Raw genomic sequence first — 20,628 nt, forward strand, 5'->3', positions numbered from 1 at the left:
GAGAAATATTAAGACCAAATGTCAGCTGACTTAGAATTAGACAAAATTAGATCACACTTGGGAGTACTGTGAACAGTTCTAGTCTCCATATTATGAAAAGGATACAGAAACACTGGAGAAGGTGCAAAAAGATTTACTAGGGTGATACCAGAACTGAGAGGTTATACCTAACAGGAAAGATTGAACAGGCTGAGGATCTTATCTCTAGAAAAGAGAAGACTGAGGGCTGACCTGATAGAGATCTTTAAGATTATGAAAGAGATTGATAGGTTAGACATAGAGAAGATGTTTCCACTTGCAGGGGAGATCAGGACTAAGGGCCATAAATATAAGATAGTCACTAATAAATCCAATAGGGAATTCAGAAGAAACTTCTTTACCCAAAGAATGGTAAGAATGTGGAATTCGCTAACACAAGGAGTTGTTGAGGCGATTAGCAAAGGTGCATTTAAGGGGAAGCTAGATAAACACATGAGGGAGAAAGGACTAGAAAGGTATGTTGATGGAGTTAGATGAAGAAGGGTGGGAGGAGGCTCATTTGGAGCATGAACAACGGCATGGACCTGTTGGGCCGAAAGGCCTGTTTCTGTGCTGTACATTCTATGTAATTCTATGTAAAAATGAAAAGATAAATTTCTCCATTGAATTGAGTGCCCAAAACTTAAATTCAACAAAGATTCCATATTTCAACATCACTTATGAGTTTTGATAAGTAATTATGATAAAGTTAATTTGACAATTTGAAGAAAATGAAGACAACATTTTATGGAAAGTTGTGCAAAAGCTAGACAATATGGCATCATCATTTAATATAACATGCATTAGATGAAGGCACCCAGGTACATATGATTGCAAACAAAGTATTAAACAGAATAATATCAGCTACCTTGTAGGGTCTTTGCCGTTCTTCAAATGATAGCAGCATTCACACTGTACAAACTTGTCTTGTTTTTCTCCCCCATGATCGCATTAGGACCATCTGCTCAATTAGCCATTAGCGCCCTGCTCAATCGTATAAAGGCCCAAGACCTGCACAATAGCCCAGTTCTTTTCGACCCACAGTAACTAAAAAATTACTTGCCTAAAAACTCCCTAATCATAAAACAAACAACAGCTGGGGGTTAATTGTTTCCATGTGATTTATATCAATTAGTGTTAATTGTGTTTAGGTGCTGTGTATCAATTGGGAACTCTCGCACCCATTTATATGCGAGCTGATCTGGGGTGTGGCATGGGTGTAATGTGGAGCTCTGTGAATAAAGGTTTGGAAGCAACTGAAGACCAGGCTCCAGTATTCTATCCTTCATCACCTGGCTATCCAATTTATAACACCCAGCAGGGCCCAATGGGGAGATTATGGTGTGCAAGATTACTTATCACTTTAAAAAGGGACTAAGACCCTACAAAGTTGGCAATCTTGCTCTCATTATTCAGACATCCCTCATACAAGATAAGAGCAACACCAAAGCAGTACCAATTTAGGAGGAGGGATGCAAATAGTTTGTGAAAGACTGTGATGGTAGTCACTCAAACTGAACTGGGTTTCCGGCCAGCTCAAACAAGCACTGCAGATATACAATAAATCTCCTATGTTGTAGGGAGAATAGGCCTAGTCATACACCATTCTGCAAACATCCACCATCTTGACATTATAAATTTAATCAGTGGAAATTTTCCAAGACTGGGCAGAATCTCAACCATTGATACAGAAAGACCTTGGTTTAGAAGATCATGCTGTTCAACCATGCCATCATCTGAAAATATTCCAACTCTGGATGCAAATTCTGACCTCCCTGCTGAAATGGTAGGTCCACTGCAGGACAGATGAGCACAGCATCGCCAATATAAGAATCATCATGGCTGAGAGGGCCAGACGTGGTCAGAATGAGTTTCACCTGGCTTGCACGTGCCTTCTGCAACACCTTGGGCATCAGGACGAAGGAAGAAAATGTATACAGAAAATATACGATCCACATGTACATGGAGTAAGACCAAGGAAGCTGATGTCTCCCTGGGCATACAAACAGGCACATTTGTAGAATATTCTCCAAATTACCCAAGGCTGGATCTTTCACTCATGTAGTTGTTAGGAAGACAAATGAAGGGCCATGAGAGATATTCCTTGTGCTCGCCAATTGTGGGCCAGCTATGCTGATCCCAATACAGTACATCAGAATCAGTCCTCTTCGTTCATTAATGTAACTGCTTAGTATTGTATACCCAAATGATGAGGACCACTTAGAGTCATAGAGTCATAGAGTTATACAGCACGGATAGAGGCCCTTTGGCCCATCGTGTCCGCGCCGGCCATCAGCCCTGTCTACTCTAATCCCATATTCCAGCATTTGGTCCGTAGCCTTGTATGCTATGGCATTTCAAGTGCTCATCCAAATGCTTCTTGAATGTTGTGAGGGTTCCTGCCTCCACAACCCTTTCAGGCAGTGAGTTCCAGACTCCAACCACCCTCTGGGTGAAAAAGTTCTTTCTCAAATAAGAACATAAGAACATAAGAAATTGGAGCAGGAGTAGGCCAATCGGCCCCTCGAGCCTGCTCCGCCATTCAATAAGATCATGGCTGATCTGATCCCAACCACAAATCTAAAGAACACAAGAAGTCAGAGCAGGACCCGGCCACATAGCCCCTGGGCCCTCTCCGCCACCCACAGGGCATTGACCGATCCGAACTCAGCTTCATGTCCAATTTCCTGCCCGCTCCCCATAACCCCTAATTCCCTTTACTTCTAGGAAACTGTCTATTTCTGTTTTAAATTTATCTAATGATGTAGCTTCCACAGCTTCCTGGGGCAGCAAATTCCACAGACCTACCACCCTCTGAGTGAAGAAGTTTCTCCTCATCTCAGTTTTGAAAGAGCAGCCCCTTATTCTAAGATTATGCCCCCTAGTTCTAGTTTCACCCATCTTTGGGAACATCCTTACTGCATCCACCCGATCAAGACCCTTCACAATCTTATATGTTTCAATAAGATCGCCTCTCATTCTTCTGAACTCCAATGAGTAGAGTCCCAATCTACTCAACCTCTCCTCATATGTCCGCCCCTCTAAACCTCCCGCCTTTTACCTTGAATCTATGTCCCCTTGTTATAGAACCCTTTTTCCTGAACAAAGGGTGAATCGGGCAAAATGGATACCACGGGGCTGCACTCTTTATTTTTGTTAAGAAAGAGAAGCTATATTTCAAGAAATATCATTGATTCAACAGGAAATCCTCTTACTGATGTGCTTTGAGAATCTCCAGTGTTAATTGCTGTATTGACTACACTTAAAAATGCATAAGGGTACAGCACTTCAACAGAGACTTTGAGAATAGTGGATTCTGTGGCTAAAACAGGCAATTTTTTAAGATTAGCTAAAAAGACCAGTATCCTGATGTTATAACAAAGTGTCTGCTCCCAAGCAAGGAATCAACAAGAAGATAAACAATTATGTTTTTAAATCTGTCTTATCTAAGCACATAGAGTTAAAACCTACTCTCTCCTAAAACTCACTAAAAGCTGCAATGCTTCACTCTGGAAGTCAAATAAAAGCAGCCTAAAGAACTTTCTCAAAACTGAGACAGAATAGAAACTAGACTATTCCACAGGTTGTTTATAAATGATATAAGGGGTCACGTGAGAGGCAGTTCTAATGTCAATTAAAAAAAACATGATTTCCCAAAACCAAATAAACATTGGACAAGTGAAAGAGATGCCTAAATGATTAAGAATTATAGCTTTTGAAAAAGAGTTGTGGTCCACTTTAAAGTGTGAGAATTGAAGTTTTAAGGGTTGGTATTTCACAATATTTTTAGGTATTTAGAATGTCATGTTCCACTTACTTTTACTCAGCTCTAGCAGTTTTGTTTACAACGTGTGTAACCATAATGTGATGTTTTTTCCTCATTCCCTTGCTGAATAAGCTGCTGACATTCATTATCTGATAATTCTAACAAAGAGCTCTCACCACGAGGTGTATATACAGCAAAATATCTAAAAAGGAAGTTGACTGCTTCAATAAATCTTAAAGTACGGGCAAGAAAATGGAATATTAAACAAAGATGATTTTTACATGGGGTCAAATCTTTGGAGACACCTTTGAATAGTGTAGTTTTTACTCTGCCAACTTTTTTATTTATTCGTTCATGAGATGTGGGCGTCGCTGGCAAGGCCAGCATTTATTGCCCATCCCTAATTGCCCTTGTGAAGGTGGTGGTGAGCTGCCTTCTTGAACTGCTGCAGTCCGTGTGGTGAAGGTTCTCCCACAGTGCTGTTAGGTAGGGAGTTCCAGGATTTTGACCCAGTGACGATGAAGAAACGGTGATGGTGTGTGACTTGGAGAGGAACGTGCAGGTGGTGTTGTTCCCATGTGCCTGCTGCCCTTGTCCTTCTAGGTGGTAGAGGTCGCGAGTTTGGGAGTTGCTGTTGAAGAAGCTTTGGCGAGTTGCTGCAGTGCATCCTGTGAATGGTACACACTGCAGCCACGGTGGTGGATGGGGTGCCAATCAAGCGGGCTGCTTTGTCCTGGATGGTGTCGAGCTTCTTGAGTGTTGTTGGAGCTGCACTCATCCAGGCAAGTGGAGAGTATTCCATCACTCTCCTGACTTGTGCCTTGTAGCCACTCTATTTATGTGGCTAGTCCAGTTAAGTTTCTGGTCAATGGTGACTCCCAGGATGTTGATGCTGGGGGATTTGGCGATGGTAATGCCGTTGAATGTCATGGGGAGGTGGTTAGATTCTCCCTTGTTGGAGATGGTCATTGCCTGGCATTTGTCTGGCGCGAATGTTACTTGCCACTTATCAGCCCAAGCCTGGATGTTGTCCAGTTCTTGATGCATGCGGGCACGGACTGCTTCATTATCTGAGGGGTTGCGAATGGAACTGAACAATGTACAATCGTCTTCGAACATCCCCATTTCTGACCTTATGATGGAGGGAAGGTCATTGATGAAGCAGCTGAAGATGGTTGGGCCAAGGGTACTGCCCTGAGGAACTCCTGCAGCAATGTCCTGGGGCTGAGATGATTGGCCTCCAACAACCAATACTATCTTCCTTTGTGCTAGGGATGACTCCAGCCACTGGTAAGTTTTCCCCGATTCCCACTGATTTCAATTTTACTAGGGCTCCTTGGTGCCACACATGGTCAAATGCTGCCTTGATGTCAAGGGCAGTCACTCTCACCTCACCTCTGGAATTCAGCTCTTTTGTACATGTTTGGACCAAGGCTGTAATGAGGTCTGGAGTCGAGTATCCTGGTGGAACCCAAACTGAGCATCGGTGAGCAGGTTATTGGTGAGTAAGTGCCGCTTGATAGCACTGTCGACGACACCTTCCATCACTTTGCTGATGATTGAAAGTAGACTGATGGGGCGGTTATGGACTGGATTGGATTTGTCCTGCTTTTTGTGGACAGGACATACCTGGGCAATTTTCCACATTGTCGGGTAGATGCCAGTGTTGGAGCTGTTCCGGAACAGTTTGGCTAGAGGCGCGGCTAGTTCTGGAACACAAGACTTCAGCACTACAGCCGGGATGTTGTCAGGGCCCATAGCCTTTGTTGAATCCAGTGCACTCAGCCGTTTCTTCATATCACATGGAGTGAACCGAATTTGCTGAAGACTGGCTTCTGTGATGGTGGGGATATCGGGAGGAGGCCGAGATGGATCATCTACTCGGCACTTCTAGCTGAAGATGTTTTTTTTAAATTCGTTCATGGGATGTGGGCATCACTGGCGAGGCCGGCATTTATTGCCCATCCCTAATTGCCCTTGAGAAGGTGGTGGTGAGCCGCCTTCTTGAACTGCTGCAGTCCGTGTGGTGAAGATTCTCCCACAGTGCTGTTAGGAAGGGAGTTCCAAGATTTTGACCCAGCGACGATGAAGGAACGGCGATATATTTCCAAGTCGGGATGGTGTGTGACTTGGAGGGGAACATGCAGGTGGTGTTGTTCCCATGTACCTGCTGCTCTTGTCCTTCTAGGTGGTAGAGGTCGCGGGTTTGGGAGGTGCTGTCGAAGAAGTCTTGGCGAGTTGCTGCAGTGCATCCTGTGGATGGTACACACTGCAGCCACTGTGCGCCGGTGGTGAAGGGAGTGAATGTTTAGAGTGATGGATGGGGTGCCAATCAAGCGGGCTGCTTTGTCCTGGATGGTGTCGAGCTTCTTGAGTGTTGTTGGAGCTGCACTCATCCAAACAAGTGGAGAGTATTCCATCACACTCCTGACTTGTGCCTTGTAGATAGTGGAAAGGCTTTGGGGAGTCAAGAGGTGAGTCACTCGCCGCAGAATACCCAGCCTCTGATCTGCTCTTGTCGCCAAACGCTTCAGCCTTGTCTTTTGCACTCATGTGCTGGACTCTGCCATCATTGAGAGTGGCGATGTTTAGAGAGCCTCCTCCTCCTGTTAGTCGTTTAATTGGCCACCACCATTCACGATTGGATGTGGCAGGACTGCAGAGCTTTGATATGATCCGTTGGTTGTGGAATCACTTAGCTCTGTCTATAGCATGTTGCTTCTGCTGTTTAGCATGCATGTAGTCCTGTGTTGTAGCTTCCTGGCATGCACTTCTACACTCCTCATTGAACCAGGGTTGATCCCCTGGCTTGTTGGTAATGGTAGAGTGAGGAATATGCCGGGCCATGAGGTTACAGATTGTGCTAGAATACAGTTCTGCTGCTGCTGATGGCCCACAGCGCCTCATGGATGCCCAGTTTTGAGCTGCTAGATCAGTTCTGAATTTATCCTTTGACACAAGTCAAAAAAAAAAATCAGGCTCCAGTCTCTCCTGGGATAATGGGTCTGATTGCAGCTGCATCAGAAATCTTTGAGAAAAGGACAAGGGTCATTGACTAGTGCTACATTCCTCTAATACACAGTTCAGTGATCAACGATTTTCTATTATGGAATTATATTGGTTGCCATGTGCCAGGTCACAAAGAGTGTTTGCATTTCATAGGCAACAGCTGAAGAGCGGAGTGCTGCTAAGCTTTTGTGCCACTTTAGTAAAAGGGAGCTCGGTCAGATTAAGGCTACAGCAAGTAAACTGTTTAAAGTCTATATTGAGAGAAAGCAAATTAATATTTCTCATTTTATGAATCAAGGAGGCTAGAGAAATGTATATCTGTGTTGTACTGTTTATTCATTGGTTATCTAAATAAAACCATTTGTTGTCTGAGCCTGTGCCCAAGTCTGGTAAGAGTGCAAATTCAGCCTGCCTTTTAAGAGAAAACTACTTAGCAGCACATGATACATTCCAGTAACCACTTTAAAAAGTAAGTTATTTGTTATAATCCCTGAGTCTTGTTAGCGTTTATCTAAATATTGGGCATAAAAAGGTGAACTCTTGATTGTGGGGGACTCAAGATATGCTTACGAGTGGCAGATGAGGTGGAACCCGAGAAAATATCCAGTATTAAAACTCAATGACAGGGATTAAAAAAAAGGAATGACAGGAAGCCAGAAGAGAAAGGAAGATGCAACATGACCTGCCCACCTTTCCCTCTCCGCAGCAATAATGAACTACAGGTCCCTGCTTGGTGGTCAAACAGAGGTAACTAATGGATGAACGCATTTACAAGAAAGGAGTTATCCCTAAGAAGAAAGTGCAATAATCTTTTTTAAAAAACGCAACAACTTGCATTTATATAGCACCTTTAATGTAGTAAAACGTCCCAAGGTTTTAGAATGGCCCATGTATAATAGCTTTCGAGTGATCTTGAGGGTTCCCTGCCTAAGAGGCAATAACTGCAAAGAATGTATGCTACCACCTATTTTGTTCAGAGGTAGATTTATTGAGTATCTTGGGAACTTTTTCCTCAAAAAAGCTTTCAAGATTTTCAAAACAACTTAACATCCATATAGAAAGTTAATTTTCCATGTGCAATGCTACATTGGAAAAAAACAATCCAATTCCAACTTGTAGGGATGACAGTATAAAGACAGAATTATCTCTTGTACCATTTGAAACTGAGAAATCATTTTAGACCTGAAGACTGCATGATCCCCAGGCCTGATTCAAAAAGAAGTGCCTGAATTTTATAAACTTTATGAACTGAAAACATAGTAATGAGACAATATTTTGCCACATAAAGAACCTGAGCTCAAGGGTGAATGAATTTTCCCTTGCAGAGCAACAAGATTGGATGACCAAGAAATTGATGCAGAGGGAGAAAATTGAATATGAAAGTAAAGTAGCAAGAAATATAAAAACAGATTGTAAGAGCTTCTACAAGTATGTAAAAAGGCAGGAAGTAGCTAAAGTATGCATGGGTCTCTTAGAGGCTGAGACAGGAGAAATTATAATAGGAAATAAGGAAAACAAATGTTCTGTATCTGTCTTCACAGTAAAAGATTCAAAAAAATACCGGAAATAGTGGGGAACCAAGTGCCTAATGAGAGTGAGGAACTTAAAGATTAGTCGAGAAATTAATGGGACTAAAAGCCAACAAATCTTCTGGACCTGATGGCCCACATCCTAGAGATTTGAAAGATGTGGTTATAGAAATAGTGGATACATTGGTTTTCATCTTCCAGAATTCCCCAGATTCTAGAACAGTCCCAAAGGATTGGAAGGTAGAATATGTGACTCCGCTATTCAAAAAAGGAGGGATAGAGAAAACAGGGTTAGCCTGACATCAGTAGTAGAGGGAAATTGCTAGAATCTATTATTAAGAACATAGTAAGAGGGCACTTCGAAAATCACAATATGATTAGGCAGAGTAAACAAGGTTTTATGAAAGGGAAATCATGTTTGACAAATCTATTAGAGTTTTGTGAGGGTGTAACTAGCAGGGTAGATAAGGGGGAACCAGTGGATGTAGTATATTTGGATTTTCAAAAGGCATTCGATAAGGTGCCACACAAAAGTTGTTACACAAGATTAGGGCTCATGGGGTTGGGGGTAATATATTAGCATAGATTGAGGATTGGTTAATGGACAGAAAACAGCAAATGGAAATAAATGGATCATTTTCGGGTTGGCAGGTTGTAACTAGTGGGGTGCCGCAAGGATCAGTGCTTGGACCTCAGCTATTTACAATCTATATCAATGACTTAGATGAGGGGACCAAGTGTAATGTATCCAAGTCTGCTGACGATACAAAGCTAGGTGGGAAAGTAAGTTGTGAGGACGACGCAAAGAGGCTGCAAAGGAATATACAATGGTTAAGTGAGTGGGCGGGAAGGTGGCAGATGGAGTATAATTTGGGAAATGTGAAATTATCTGCTTTGGTAGGAAGAATAGAAAAGCAGAATATTTTTTTTAAAAGGTGAGAGTCTAAGAAAGGTTGATAGTCAGAGAGATTTGAGTGTCCTTGTACACGAATCACAGAAAGTTAACATGCAGGTGCAGCAAGCGATTAGGAAGGCAAATGGTATGTTAGCCTTTATTGCAAGGGAGTTGGAGTCTAAGAGTAAAGAGGTCTTGCTGCAATTATATAGGGCTCTGGTGAGGCCACAACTGGTGTACTGTGCACAGTTTTGGTCTCCTCACCTAAGGCAAGATATACTTGCCTTAGAGGGGGGAAAACGAAAGTTCACTAGACTGATTCCTGGGATGAGAGGGTTGTCCTATGAGGAGAGATTAAGTAGAATGGGCCTATATTTTCTGGAGTTTAGAAGGATGAGAGGTGATCTCATTGAAATGTATAAAATTCTTGGAAAGCTTGACAGGATAGATGCTGAGAGCCTGTTTCCCCTGGCTGGAAATTCTAGAACTAGGAGTCATAGTCTGAAGATAAGACATCGGCCATTTAGGACCGAGATGAGGAAAAATTTCTTCACTCAGAGGGTGTGAATCTTTGGAATTCTCCAGCCCAGAGAGCTATGGATGCTTAGTTGTTGAGTATATTGAAGATTGAGATCGATAGATTTTTGGACATTAAGGGAATCAAGGGATATGGCGATAGGGCAGGAAAGTGGAGTTCAGTAGGCGATCAACCATGATCTTATTGAATGCGCAGCAGGCTCGAGGGGCCATATGGCCTACTCCTGCTACTATTTCTTAAGATTGGAGTGGTAGGGCTCAGAATGTCTGAAGATAAGACATAAGCCAGTATGGGGCTATCAATTGTTCTTGCCTGTTCTGCTTGAATCTTCTGAAGGACCCTGGGGTTCAGCAGGAAATGAATAGAGGCATCTACTTCCAGAAAAAGGACAGAGCATCTAACCTACAGAATTAATTTGTCCGCAGCCCTTGAGCAGAAGGAAAGTTAAGCGAGTTAATTATTGTCCGGTGATGCAAAGGAGTCAAAGAATAACCTCAGGTCAGGAAAACATCCCAAAGTATCTCCAAATGGATTATTCATTTGTATGGATGGACTAGGAAACAACTCAAAGCATTCGCTGTCATGTTGTTCACCTAAGTCTTAAGTCACCCCGTGGGTCTTTTACCAGTGGCTTATCAGCACTAGGTCCTGGAAAGGAGACAAGAATTCCTGCTGCAAAGCCCCTCTAACGATGTACTGATTTGGCCTCAGCCAGAGCCCATCCAACATTTGAGTATGTTGATATACCAAATGCATTTCATCAAAATCCAGTAATCCTGGGTCCACTCTGTTGGAAACAAGCTGCAGCGTAAAAATACAGCTCAAGTCACTTTAAAGTGAAATAAACAACGAGTTGAAGTGATATGGGGACATTTCTCTTCCCGAAGACAAACTGATTTTCCATGGGTGAGGTAGATCTTTTATCCTGTGCTGGAGTGGAGGTCACAAAGTGACAGGATGAAGTCATGATATCATCGTCAAATCATTTGTTCCCACTTTTCTGTATTTTTGAAACACTCTCATTCTGATAAAACTCATTTATTGGAGCATATAGAAGGGGACACAAATGATTCCTAAGTAATCATTTTTTTAAATAAACGTGTTAAATGATAGGTATACACTAAGAAGCTTGAATAAAGTTTGGTGAAGCCTTTTTAAAAAGGAATTTGCATTTGTAAACAGTGCTAGAATGAGTTTTCCCCTTTCTCTGCAAAGATTTGAAATTACAAATAACTATTTGCACTATTTAAAATCTAATCCATTTCATGAATTTGCTATTGGCAAATGTTAGTCAAAACTTACAATACTCCCGACTAATAATTAAAATATATTTAAATACCCCTCCATTGAAGTTCCCCTTTCATAAAAACTGTTCAGATATACCACAAGGTGATTGCATCTGTAGTGGCTACTGTTATCAGATTTATCTTGTTATATTGCAATGTTTTCCCACACCTCCGACCACCCTGAAACATGTTTTCAAAGCTTTATGCAACAAATAAGATACAGGAATTAAGAATACAGGCTTTAATCTGACAATAAAATGCCCAATATCCCAAGCACAGAAAGAACTTGCAGAATTACCTATTACCATTCTCGAACTCAGTCTCTGCACAGTCTGGTTTGGTCCACACATTAAACTCACAATCTGGAGTGGATAGCCCATTCCCAAAACTCCCAGGACCTGTACTGCCACTGGGAGCTGAATCCCCTTCCTCTTCAGGGCGCTCCACTTTTTCAACTTGAGCAATGTTTCCAGAATCAAACTTGGAACTGAAAAGCAAGCCGCCACAACGAATTTCCATTTTTGTGGCAACAGAGAGCGTTTCAAGGCGTATTTCATTCTTTTATGCACCACTGTGAGGACAGTTATATCTTGAAGATCTGTATGGGGAAAGAAAACACAATTATTCCCAAATATTTCAAAAGTTGAATAAAATTATAGTAAAAAAGAACTTAATAAGCAGATATCTAAAATGAAGCATCTAGATTTTCAGAATGAAAATTCTGATTGATCTTTGGGATCAGAGTTTTTCATCTCACCTTGTATTCATTTACACATTGGTAAGAATGACTGGAAATTTTTGCTCAGTGTAACAGACTTGTGTTTAGGAACTAAAGGTCATAAATATAAGATAGTCACTAATAAATCCAATCGGGAATTCAGGAGAAACTTTCTTACTCAAAGAATGGTAAGAATATGGAACACGCTACCACAAGGAGTAGTTGAGGCAAATAGCATATTTGCATTTAAGGGGAAGCTAAATAAGCACATGAAGGAGAAAGGAATAGAAGGGTATGCTGATAGGGTAAGATGAAGTAGGGAGGTAGGAGACTTGTGTGGAGCATAAACGCCGGCGTAGACTAGTTGGGCCGAATGGCCTGTTTCTGTGCTGTAGACTCGAGGTACTATTAATACTCAGACTTGAAATATGGGAATGACATTCTTGCTCTCTCTACCTAGCATAGATCACTGATGTTATACACCAGTCACTATGGTCATGCTTACAGATAAAGTAAATGTCAGAGAAATAAAAGTTACCATAGCAAGCAGTATAATATATTTGCACATCCATAACTAATATTTTTTTTAAAAAATAAGTATTGTGTGTATGCAATTCCTGTGCAATACTTACCTCCTATAACATGTCCTGTCATTGCCATTTCCATCACATGTTGCTGTCGCAATTAAACTTACCCATTAATTTTACTTACTTCTGATTAAATCCTCCAAGCCTGGTCTCCAAGGTAGGTGACGCTGTTGCATTACTTAGCTGAGACTTTGCAGCTCCATCTTTAAGATAGGATCATCTGCCTTGGACATCTTAACATCATGCCAGTGGTCTGATACTCCATGCGACCTCTCGCAGCTGCTGTTCATTTCCTCCTCCGACTCAGAATACACCATCAAGCCAATGCTGCCTGCCACCCCCTCCTCCTGTAAATGGATGCCAAGCCCCCACCTGTGTCCTGAGGGACTTTTCCCCATTCATAACAGCCATATAAAGGAAATTTAGGCTGTTTCCGAGCAACAGCCCTGAACAGTCACTGCGGTGGTGGTGGAGGGGGAAGGGAGCAAAAAGTGTGTCAGACAGTGATCACAGCATGAGGCCACTGACAGAAAAGGTTTCTTAAAAGGTTTCCCCAGCAGCAACCATGGGGAACCTGTAGCATTTAAAATACACAGCAGTATCTATTTTAAACAATACAGGCTACCCCAGCAGTGACATTTTAAGGTCCCTCCTCCTTGCCACTGACATCCCTCCTTCCTCTGCTATTGCCGCTCTTCTATCATGGTTGGACCCTGAAACTACTGTCAAAAAATCCAGGTTTTTGGATCTAACAGGGAGCCAGTTTAGAAGTTAAAGCCCTCTTTCAGCACTTTAAAAATAATTATTGATTTTAAACCCAATGAAAGCACTTATAAAATACTCCCACTGGTATGCCAGTGCAGCTGCTCCCTAAGGCTGCCATGCCACCAGTACCGCACCCAACTCTCCCTCCAATGTTGTTAAATCCTGACAATGCCTTCTCCCACTCCTGTAAAAGTGAAAAGTATGAATTTTAAAAAATGCCATGATACCGTAAGTTCAGTCTCAATTATTCACAAAAATACTTTATAGTGAAAATAAAGAACCTGTCATCTCTTTGCCATCCTGCTCTTCTATTGCAGATCTAACGCATTCAATGAAATCAGTCAACAACAACAACAACTTGCATTTATATAGTGCCTTTAAAGTAATAAAATGTCCCAAGGTGCTTCACAGGAGTGTAATCGGACAAAAACTGACTCCAAACCAAAGGAGATATTGGGATAGGTTACTAAAAGCTTGGCTCAATAGGTAACTCTTAAGAAGAATCTTAAAGGAAGAGAGAGAGGAGGAGAGGTTTAGGGAGTGAATTCCAGAGCTTAGGACTTGAAGGCATCACCACCAATGCTGGGGCGAAGGAAGTGGGGGACGCACAAGATGCCAGAGTTGGAGGAACACAAAGTTCTTGGAAGGTTGCAGGGCTGGAGAAAGTAGAAAACTACATTCCCCCCCCCCCCACCCCCCTCCACCAACCCCACTGGCTTCCCTTGCAACTCTTCCTCTTGTGAAAAATGTTTGAGGTGTCGAATTGCAATGTGGCAAGTGTAGATTGTAAATCTGGTTACACCAGAGACAAAACATTTCAACTGCTGGTCCATTGCTGGTTATACTGACATTCCTTTGAACGTTCTTGTCTTGCATCGCAAATCTGTTATACACTTCGTGTGCGTGTAATACTATATGTATAGTTATCATATCTACACACCCCAGTGCAATTTGTTATTTCATAATAAACATTAGAATTACTAAGATTTAATATGAGTCTGTAGACGGTCACGAGAATTCCAGACTATGCTATCAGGAAGCACAAAAATGCGGTCAATGGCTTCGAACCTTTGCTTTTTGTCTAGGATTTCCTGTAGGATAAGGTCATCCCTGCCAGGGGATAAGAATGCTTAAACAATTGGGAGAACTCTTCCCATGTTCTATTTTCCCCTTAGCAAATTGCAAACTATGGGCTGGTTTCCCCTTCCAGGTAAAAAGGGTTTTGGGGAATTATCCTGGGGTCACTCTTCCCACTCTTATATGCTGACATCTGATTCAGCCACTGTGCTCCATTGTTGTTAAATATAGCAGCTTCTTATACTTTCCTACGCTTGTATCCAACAGACAGTGACTACCACAGTGGCAACTGTCATTTTCAAGAATGGTATTCTATTGGGGATTAGTACTAGCAAGTACCCCATATCAAACTGGGCCCATCTACCAGGAGCACTTCCTGTTGGAGTACTTGTCACAGAGCTCCCTAACTTCAAGCAAATGATTTCATTTATTTTTGTAGAGTTGCCAGATTCTAATACCACAGATTTAGATTTCTTGTCTTAGGTGTAGCTTTGTGTTCCAAACCACTCCCAACAGCTCTTTGGTATGATTTATATCCCCTTCCTGTCCTAGCAATCACTCAGTTTACAGTAAAATGTAGAGAGGAAAAATATCTATCAGGATTAACTTTACACAAACGAACATACAAAAATGAGAGACAGGAAAAGTCCTACTGGTCCATCCAGCCTACCCAATTAGTTGAAATGTCTCGTGCATCACAATACATAAACTCCCCACTCGCCTTGAGCTATGTAATCAATCTCCTGGGGGAGGTGAAAAACCAGATTAAAAACCCAGGCCAATTGAGGGGAAAGAACTGGAAAATTCCTCTCCAACCCCCTCAGATTATCGAAACTAGTCCAGGAAATCACATTGGCCTGATTTTCATTACAGTATACCTACCTCTTGTACGAGGTAATCTACACCCCAGCCAGAAAAAGGTCCAGTTCTCGCTTGAAGGAATAAAAAAAAGTTTCCGCTCTAGTTGTATGCAATGAAACCACACCCATGCTAACGGTTGAAATTTGAATCCAAATAATGAAGATTCAAAACAGTTTATCAATGTGGCATATTTACTCCCCACCCCGATTTAGGTAGCTGGTACCAGAAATAACAAAATTTGGAAAAAGCTATATCTTAAACGTTATATCTAATCAACAAACTGTCACTTCCCAGTCTTCAATGGCTTAATATTTTTTCCAAACACTAATCCTGTGTTTTATACATTTGACATATTTGTCCTTTTTCTAAATGTTGGGGGGGGGACGGTGGGGGCGGGTGGAGAATTCTACATCTGTCATTCTGCAGAGGTTTAATAGTCTGAGCATACAGAAATAAACGCAAGAAAGCAGACTTTGCATGACAAAAAAAATTACATCTATATGTTTAGATGGCAATTGTGAAGGCCCATATAAACACCAACCAAAAGACTTCAACTTATTCCAGATAATTTTCTATGCATAGTTCTGTATATAGACAGAGTGAACTTAATAAGAACTGGTAACAGGTTCCCCCACTTTCTTTCCTGGTTTTACCTTATATGCCCAAATTCACCCACCCATTCACCAGATGTGGGAGGAGCTGTAACTTCACTTTCTCCAAAATCTAACACCTCAGAATCATTAAATACAGAAAAAGTGTAAACTTTAAGTTTGGCACCATTTACTATGTTCTGAATGTCTACCTGTCACAGTTACTGCAAAACCAGCCATGTTTCAGAGAAAGTATAATCTTGCCTTCAGCTAAAATCAAGCTAAACATACTTTTCCCTTTGAATTACACATAAGTATGAGAGATCCACTCGTATAATATATTAAAAGACTTGCATATAATGTGCACATACTGTGTTTTCCTGTTCAACTTTCTCCATCACACTTTGTTGATAACACCCCTATTGTTACAAACCAACATATTCGCTGTCTCACGATCAATAATTCAACAGGCGATCTGCTATACCGGTGGAATATAAAACCTGCAGCTATGTTTGTACTATTGCATATGACATAACGTTTTCATCCCAAGTAACCACACAAATAAGATTGATATGAATTCATTCATCTATGAAACCAAGAAGATATTCAATTATACATGCACCATCTGGCTAAAGCTTTTGTATACGACCAAATGTATAAAAATATTATATTGAATATACATATATCTAAAATATTTGAAAATCTAACATCTGCATATATTTCCTGTCAACTTTTTCCAATATAAATTCCTATGTTCATATTTATAATGCAAACTGTCCCTATAAAACCAGCCAGGTTGTAATCACACCTTCCATTTCCTGTAGTACTGCTGCACCAATGGCACGATGGTGCAATTACATTATGACAAGTTTACACAGGCGGCTTCCATCATAATGAGGTCATAGGAATTTATAATGGAAATACAAAAATGAGTACAAAATGTGTAACTTCAAAATGGGACTGAATTACATCTGTGCACCCCAGTCCAATTACATCTCCCCCAAGACCACACATGAAAACTACACTTGGTCTCAACTCCCCATGCGCAATGTCATGGACGATCAACTAATAAAGGGACAAGACAGGGCTTGGCTGTGTCAAATAACCTGCCACTACTTACTGCCTTGGCTTACACATGAAAATGGGCAGCTTGAACTGTTGACACTCATTAAACTGCAGCCCAAGGAATGAGTAACCCACCTTTCAGGAAAGCAGTAAAGAAAAGGGAGAAAATCCTTTAACTGTCACAGTAAAAATATTTTCAGTTAAGTATTTAAAAATTAAGATCAAATCCAGCCTAATGATGCTGTATGATTTCATATTCCTGCACTATCACATCATGTTTGAGGTCGTTTTAAGGAGGCACTGGTGTTGGTAATTGGGAACAGACAGCAGCAGTACAGAGCAGTATATTTCAACCTTGTCCCTATTGTATTTTTGAGACAATGCATCTCACGGTCATGCCAAACAATTTTTGGAAAAGACAAGTGATAAACCACTCATGAACATGCATGGTATTTAAACATCTATTTATGAGAAGATTTCACACCAAAGGAAAAAGAAAATGTTAAAAGTATTTCAAATGCAACAGAAGTGCTTTATCATTACTTTCCTTATTCTAAATGATGTCCATATCACGCCATGACCATGACCCTGTTCTATCATCTTGAAAGGGGAAAAAAATCTTCTATGGGTTTCCTGGTTAAGTTCCAATTGAGTTTATGGTCAGGATTCATGTTGCAGCAGAGAGAAAGGAAAAAAGGAAGTGATTGTGAGGCAGCTGTTTGCAGCTGAGAATCCTTTCGGGGATCAGGCAGGAAAGTGGAGTTGAGGTCGAAGATCAGCCATGATTGAATGGCGAAGCAGGCTCGAGGGGCTGTATGGCCTACTCTTATTTCTTGTGGTCTTATCCTCCTGCCTGGCACAACCTTGATCTATCACAGACTTTTACCCAAGCCTATTCTTCCTGAAAACTGATGACATTATTACTGTAACATATCCAAACGAATTTTCAGTCTTTATTCTTTACCAGAGAAAATTATATCTATTTTAAAAATGTTTAAACTTGTGTGGCTTGAGTTTTGCTTTTGAGCATGGTGATAGTTCCATAGTATAGGAGATAACCAATGATCAAGCAATAGACATGACTGGTTTCATTCATTTATCCAAGAGGTTTTCAACAAGACAAAAGCAAATTACTGCGGATGCTGGAAATCTGAAATAAAAACAGAAAATGCTGGAAATATTTAGCAGGTCAGGCAGCATCTGCGGAGAGAGGAAACAGACTAACGTTTCAGATCGGATCATTTTGTCAAATAAATAGCATTTTGAAAGTGAACAAAGCCTCTTTGAAAGAAACAGATTGTGAGGGGGTCACGGGCCTTTTGTCACCTGCCTTTGTGAGGAGGAAGTGGATGGAGGGTTCGGGGTGCGTTGAAGGACAGGAAAGCAAGGGGAAAGGGAGGATACGGAATTGAGGTGGTGCTACCCACCACCTCCCACCCAAAAGGAAAGATGCAGAGAAGCAAAAAGGAGCAAAGACAGACAGAAACAAGAGAAACAGCAACTGGAACATAACAGGAAAGTAACAAAACTATATTCTTGTACTTAACTGTATGCAATGCCACAAGAGATCGACCAGTAATATATCAAGTCTTGAATATGGCGTGCACTTCCTGTAAAGATTCATCCTTTCTCAACAGGTGAACAATTTATTACAGCAAAGGGATATGTCAACTTCTTATAACAGAAAAATCCTATTTGCCTTTTATCTTGTAGTTACACGAGTCTTGTTACTGTATGATGCTGTCATGGTAGTTGCCCAGGTCTGCCCACCATTTTGTTTTCTCACCCAAATTTTGGGTATTCTACTCACAATTTTTTTGCTCTGCCTGTTCATCTATTTAATTGATGAGAATTAAATTTTGCTCTCCTTCCCGCTTTGTTGCTTCCTTCCTGAAAGCTCTACATCCCAAGGCTTGCTTCCTAACCCGAGCGGCTGCTTGCTACTGTTGTGGTTGCACCACAACCACTCTAAAGCTGGCTCCTGATTTATCTTCCGTCTTATTGACCATTTTAAATTTATTTTTGTCCAGTGTGGGCTTTCCCTTCCTGGTATTGTGGAGTTTTTTTGGGCTTTACAGCATGCTCATCTAAAGAGAATAGAAACATAGGGGGTAAGGTGAATGAGAAGTCAGGGAAGCAGAGAGAGTAAGAGGGAGACATGGAGGAGAAGGACTTAAGACATCAATGAAGAGATGGGGAGGGGACAGAGACTGATATTGGAATGGGTGGCAAAAGATTGGAGAGAGTGAAAAATTGTGGTTGGAGAGATTGTGAGAGAGCAGAGCACACTTGGGGGGACAATAGAGACGCTTTTTTTTCCTCAGCCTACTGTTCACCATAGAATGTTACAGCACAGAAGGAGGCCATTTGGCCCATTGTGTCTGTGCTAGCTCTTTGAAAGAGCTATCCAATTAGTCCCACTCCCCTGTTCTTTGCCCATAGCCCTGCACATTTCTCCTTTTCAAGTATATATCTAATTTCCTTTTGAAGTTATTATTGAGTCTGCTTCCACCACCTTTTCAGGGAGTGTATTCCAAATCATAACAACTCATTGCTTAAAAAAAATTTGCATTTCCCGCCTGGGTTTTTTGCCAATTATCTTCAATCTGTGTCCTCTGGTTACCAACCCTTCTGCTAGTGGAAATAGTTTCGCCCCATCTACTCTATCAAAACCCCACATAATTTTGAACACCTCTATCAAAACTCCCCTTAACCTTCTCCACTCTAAGGAGAACAATCCCAGCTTCTCTACTCTCCCAACATAACTGAAGTCTCTCATCCCTGGTACCATTCTGATAAATCTCCTCTGCATCCTCTCTAAGGCCTTGACATACTTCCTAAGTGTGGTGCTCAGAATTGGATACAATACCCCAGCTGAGGCCTAACAAGTGATTTATAAAGGTTTAGCATAACTTTCTTGCTTTTGTACTCTATGCCTCTGTTTATAAAGCCAAGGATCCTTTTTTTTTAAAAAACAGCCTTCTCAACTTGTCCTGCCACCTTCAAAGATTTGTGTGCATACACCACCAGGTCTCTCTGTTCCTGCACCCCGTTTAAAATTGTACCATTTAGCCTATACTGCTTCTCCTTATTCTTCCTACTAAATGCAACACTTCACACTTCTCTGCATTAAATTGCATCTGCCGTTTGTCTGCCCATTTCACCGGTCTGGCTGTGTCCTCCTGAAGTCTGTTACTATCCTCCTCGCTGTTTACTACATTTCTGAGTTTCGTGTCGTCTGCAAACTTTGAAACGATGCCTTGTATACCCAAGACCAGGTCATTGATATATATCAAAAAGAGCAGTGGTCCTAATACCAACCCCTGGGAGACACCACTGTATACTTCCCTCCAGTCTGGAAAACCATTCACCACTACTCTCTGCTTTCTGTCCCTTAGCCAATTTTGTGTCCACACAGCCACTGCCCCTTTACTCCCATAGGCTTCAATTTTGCTAATAAGTCTATTATGTGGTACTTTATCAAACGGCTTTTGAAAGACCATATACACATCAACCATACCACCTTCATCAACCCTCTGTTACTTCATCAAACAGCTTGAATAAGACGTGAAATTTGTTCTCTAGCTTTTAACAATTTTGAAAATTTTTAGCAGTTTCTGCTCAGTTTAAGTACACTGCACACTCAACTGCATAATCCAAATTCAGCTCACACCACCATAGCTCTGTACTAAAATATCAAGACCCAACCAAGGCATTTGGGAGGGACTGAGGCCTTCAAGTAAATCTTTAAGTCAATAAAGACAAAAAATACAATTCAATGGATTATTTTATTGTGAAATAAATATTTTTATTTTGTTTCAACAACTATTTTTGGACTTCAAAAATGTCAGTTACTGAGAAAAAATGGTTGAAAAAAAATCGGAGCATTTTGAACAGGTGGGTTGGAGGTGAGTAAGTACTTAG

The 20,628-nt window shown here is 41.2% G+C and overlaps 1 protein-coding gene across 5 annotated transcripts in view; it reads right to left on the reverse strand.

The window, feature by feature from the left end:
- The window catches only part of agbl5 (AGBL carboxypeptidase 5), a 147,291-nt gene that overhangs the window by 119,615 nt on the left and 7,048 nt on the right, over positions 1-20,628 (reverse strand). For all 5 annotated transcript variants that reach the window (XM_067984373.1, XM_067984374.1, XM_067984372.1 and 2 more), the window contains one exon: positions 11,340-11,639. In XM_067984373.1, coding sequence (XP_067840474.1) covers positions 11,340-11,560 — 221 coding nt within the window. In that variant the 5' untranslated portion in view covers positions 11,561-11,639. The remainder of the gene's footprint in view (positions 1-11,339; positions 11,640-20,628) is intronic.

This window comes from Heptranchias perlo, chromosome 5 (assembly GCF_035084215.1).
Source record: "Heptranchias perlo isolate sHepPer1 chromosome 5, sHepPer1.hap1, whole genome shotgun sequence".
Taxonomy (NCBI): domain Eukaryota; kingdom Metazoa; phylum Chordata; class Chondrichthyes; order Hexanchiformes; family Hexanchidae; genus Heptranchias; species Heptranchias perlo.